At 46.0% G+C, this 2,415-nt stretch overlaps 1 protein-coding gene across 30 annotated transcripts in view; it reads right to left on the bottom strand.

The window, feature by feature from the left end:
• The window catches only part of LOC119582032 (eukaryotic translation initiation factor 4 gamma 1-like), a gene marked incomplete at its 3' end in the record, with an annotated part of 189,642 nt that overhangs the window by 6,780 nt on the left and 180,447 nt on the right, over positions 1-2,415 (bottom strand). For 16 of the 30 annotated variants that reach the window (XM_037930243.1, XM_037930242.1, XM_037930257.1 and 13 more), the window contains 2 exon segments: positions 646-1,926; positions 2,091-2,337. In XM_037930243.1, coding sequence (XP_037786171.1) covers positions 646-1,926; positions 2,091-2,337 — 1,528 coding nt within the window. 30 annotated transcript variants of the gene reach the window in all.

Below are 2,415 nucleotides of genomic sequence, written 5' to 3'. Positions count from 1 at the left end.
TTCATGCAGTTAAATGTAGATTAAAAGAAATAATGTTCGGCAATATTCCCAAATCAGTAAAATATCTTTATGTTGATTAAATATTTCTATTCTACACAAAATCATTAGTTAAGCAAAGAGAGAATATTTCAATTTGACAGCACATCTTAGACCCACATTCACCATAATCAGTAATTTTCCTTAACATATAATTAGGAGCGGACAGGCCAAGATTCCCTTCGAGGACATACAAGAACCATAAACACAGCCCAGTGTACGATGCTTTAAGCCGAATCATACTGAAGATGTGCCAAGTTTCATTGTAACTGGTAATTGTTTTTTGTATGTACTCCAGTTTAAGTTATGCCCAATTCCATTTCTTCGATATTAAAGAACGCCGATGAGGTCGGTGTTTCGCGAATGAAAGAATTTATTTAAGAACTTTAGATGAACGTTGTTACTTTGGCCCATTTTAGAACTTTTGCGATATTTACGATATATTGCTTTAAAATGTCATGTATTAAAACGATGTACAGTTCTATTAATTAATATGTTATGGAACACACTCTATTCTAAATCAGTTCTAATTCACACAAATATATCAAAGGCAATTCTCATCAACGCAAAGTCACACACACAGAACTTCTGATTACTCGTGTGACAAACCTCTGGGCTGAGGTACTGGAAAATGGAAAACATTGGAGCAGACTCAACATCACGAACCACTTGGCACTTCTCTATAGTTTCGTAGATGGTAGAGCGCTTGGCTTGGTCCCGAGCACCGGCTGATTCTTGCTCATCACTCACCACAGGTCTCTTTTCCCTGATACAAGATTCCTCCTCGACCCCAGTTTTGTCTAGATCCACCACCATGTATGGGGTCGAGGGAGCCCGCCTCATGAGCCCCATGTTGCCCATTGAAACTGCAGGCCGCATTACCTCCTTGACCGGCGGTGGTTCGTCCAGGTTTTCCAGGCTGACAGACCGGTCCCTATTTTTCACCGGTTCTTCACGCGGAGGCTGAGAATATGCTTCAGCAGCCTGCTCCAACTGTTCGAAAGAAGCAATCTTGTTTTTCAGTGTTGGGTCGCGCAGAGGTATGGTCTTCCTCTCAACGCACTTTTCTTCTTCACCGTTTTCGATGCTTGTAAAGGATGCGAGTTTCTTGTGGAAGTTGACGTCTCTTTCCGGAGTCTTCTTTCTGACAGTCTGAGATTCGGTGTCAGCAGCTGCGAATGATGCTAGTTTCTCGCGGAATTTGGTGTCCCTGGTGGGCGTAACCCCTCGGACCTTGGTTGTCTCTGTGTCAAGGTTCTCAAATGATTTGACTTTACTCTTCAAGTTCGTCTCAATGTTTGGAGTCATCCCTCGAACTTTCGGGGTGTCCATATCCAGGTTCTCGAACGAGGCAACCTTGTTCCGCAGAGATCCTGGGACCTCTAGAGACCTCCTGTTGGCCTGCTTCTGCTCTCTTTCATTCTGGCTGATCAGCGGCTCGCCCATCTCGAACATGGATCTTCTCTTCCCGACATCAACTTTGGGTGACTTCTCTCGCATGATGACTCTGGGCTCAGGGCTCGTGCGAGACTCCTTGACCATCTCCTTTGTGAAGAAGTTGAGTTTCTCCTCCAGCTTGTTGCTCTTGGCAGGGCTTGGCGAGCGCCCGTTGAGGCGAGGCCGCTCGTCCTTCCTCTCGTCCTCCTTCGTGAAGCTCGTGTTGCTGTTCAGACTTGTGATGCTGGACGTGCGCTTCTTGGCAGTATTCTCTGCATACTGTTTATATCCCTCAATGGCTTTGTCGTAGGTGTACTCCTCTGTATACAAGTTTGCATTGTTGGTATTGAGAATGTCCGAAGTCAGGCTGGATCCGTGTCCGTTGATCCTCGGCTCCTCTTCCTTTGAAACTCCAGTATCCAGGAGCGAATCATGAGTTTCTTTCTTGTCTCCCTGTGTAAGACATGCAGTGTGTATAGACAATGTGCCTCAGGAATAAGTGATTTTTACAGACATCAAGTTGCAGTCATCATTCCTCAAAACACAATATACATTCTGATAAAAAAAAGCGTAGAACACGAGAAGAGCGCAAGCATACCAAGTGGAACCAAACTCACGAGTGCCGAGGACGTGTCGCTGATGTTGTCCTCGGCGAAAACTCCGTCGCTGCCCGTGTCCGACCCCGTGCAGAATCCGGCGTCGCTCTTGGCGTCCTTGTTGTCCTGGTCCAGGTCCTTGACGTCATTGTCCTCCTGCCCGTCGTAGAGGGAGCTGCTGCTCTTGACTGTGGACAGCCCTAGGTCAGCCAGGTCATTGTTGTCATCGTCATGCACCACAAGGTTGTACCTTCGACCTCTTTTGGTCCTGTGAAGGAAAGGAATCCACTTTTACTTTTTTTTCGTTGAGGCAACACTTATTTCATTATTGTTCAGTAGCGGGGGA

This window comes from Penaeus monodon, chromosome 15, assembly GCF_015228065.2.
Source record: "Penaeus monodon isolate SGIC_2016 chromosome 15, NSTDA_Pmon_1, whole genome shotgun sequence".
Taxonomy (NCBI): domain Eukaryota; kingdom Metazoa; phylum Arthropoda; class Malacostraca; order Decapoda; family Penaeidae; genus Penaeus; species Penaeus monodon.
This window is presented reverse-complemented; position numbering and strand designations above follow the sequence as displayed.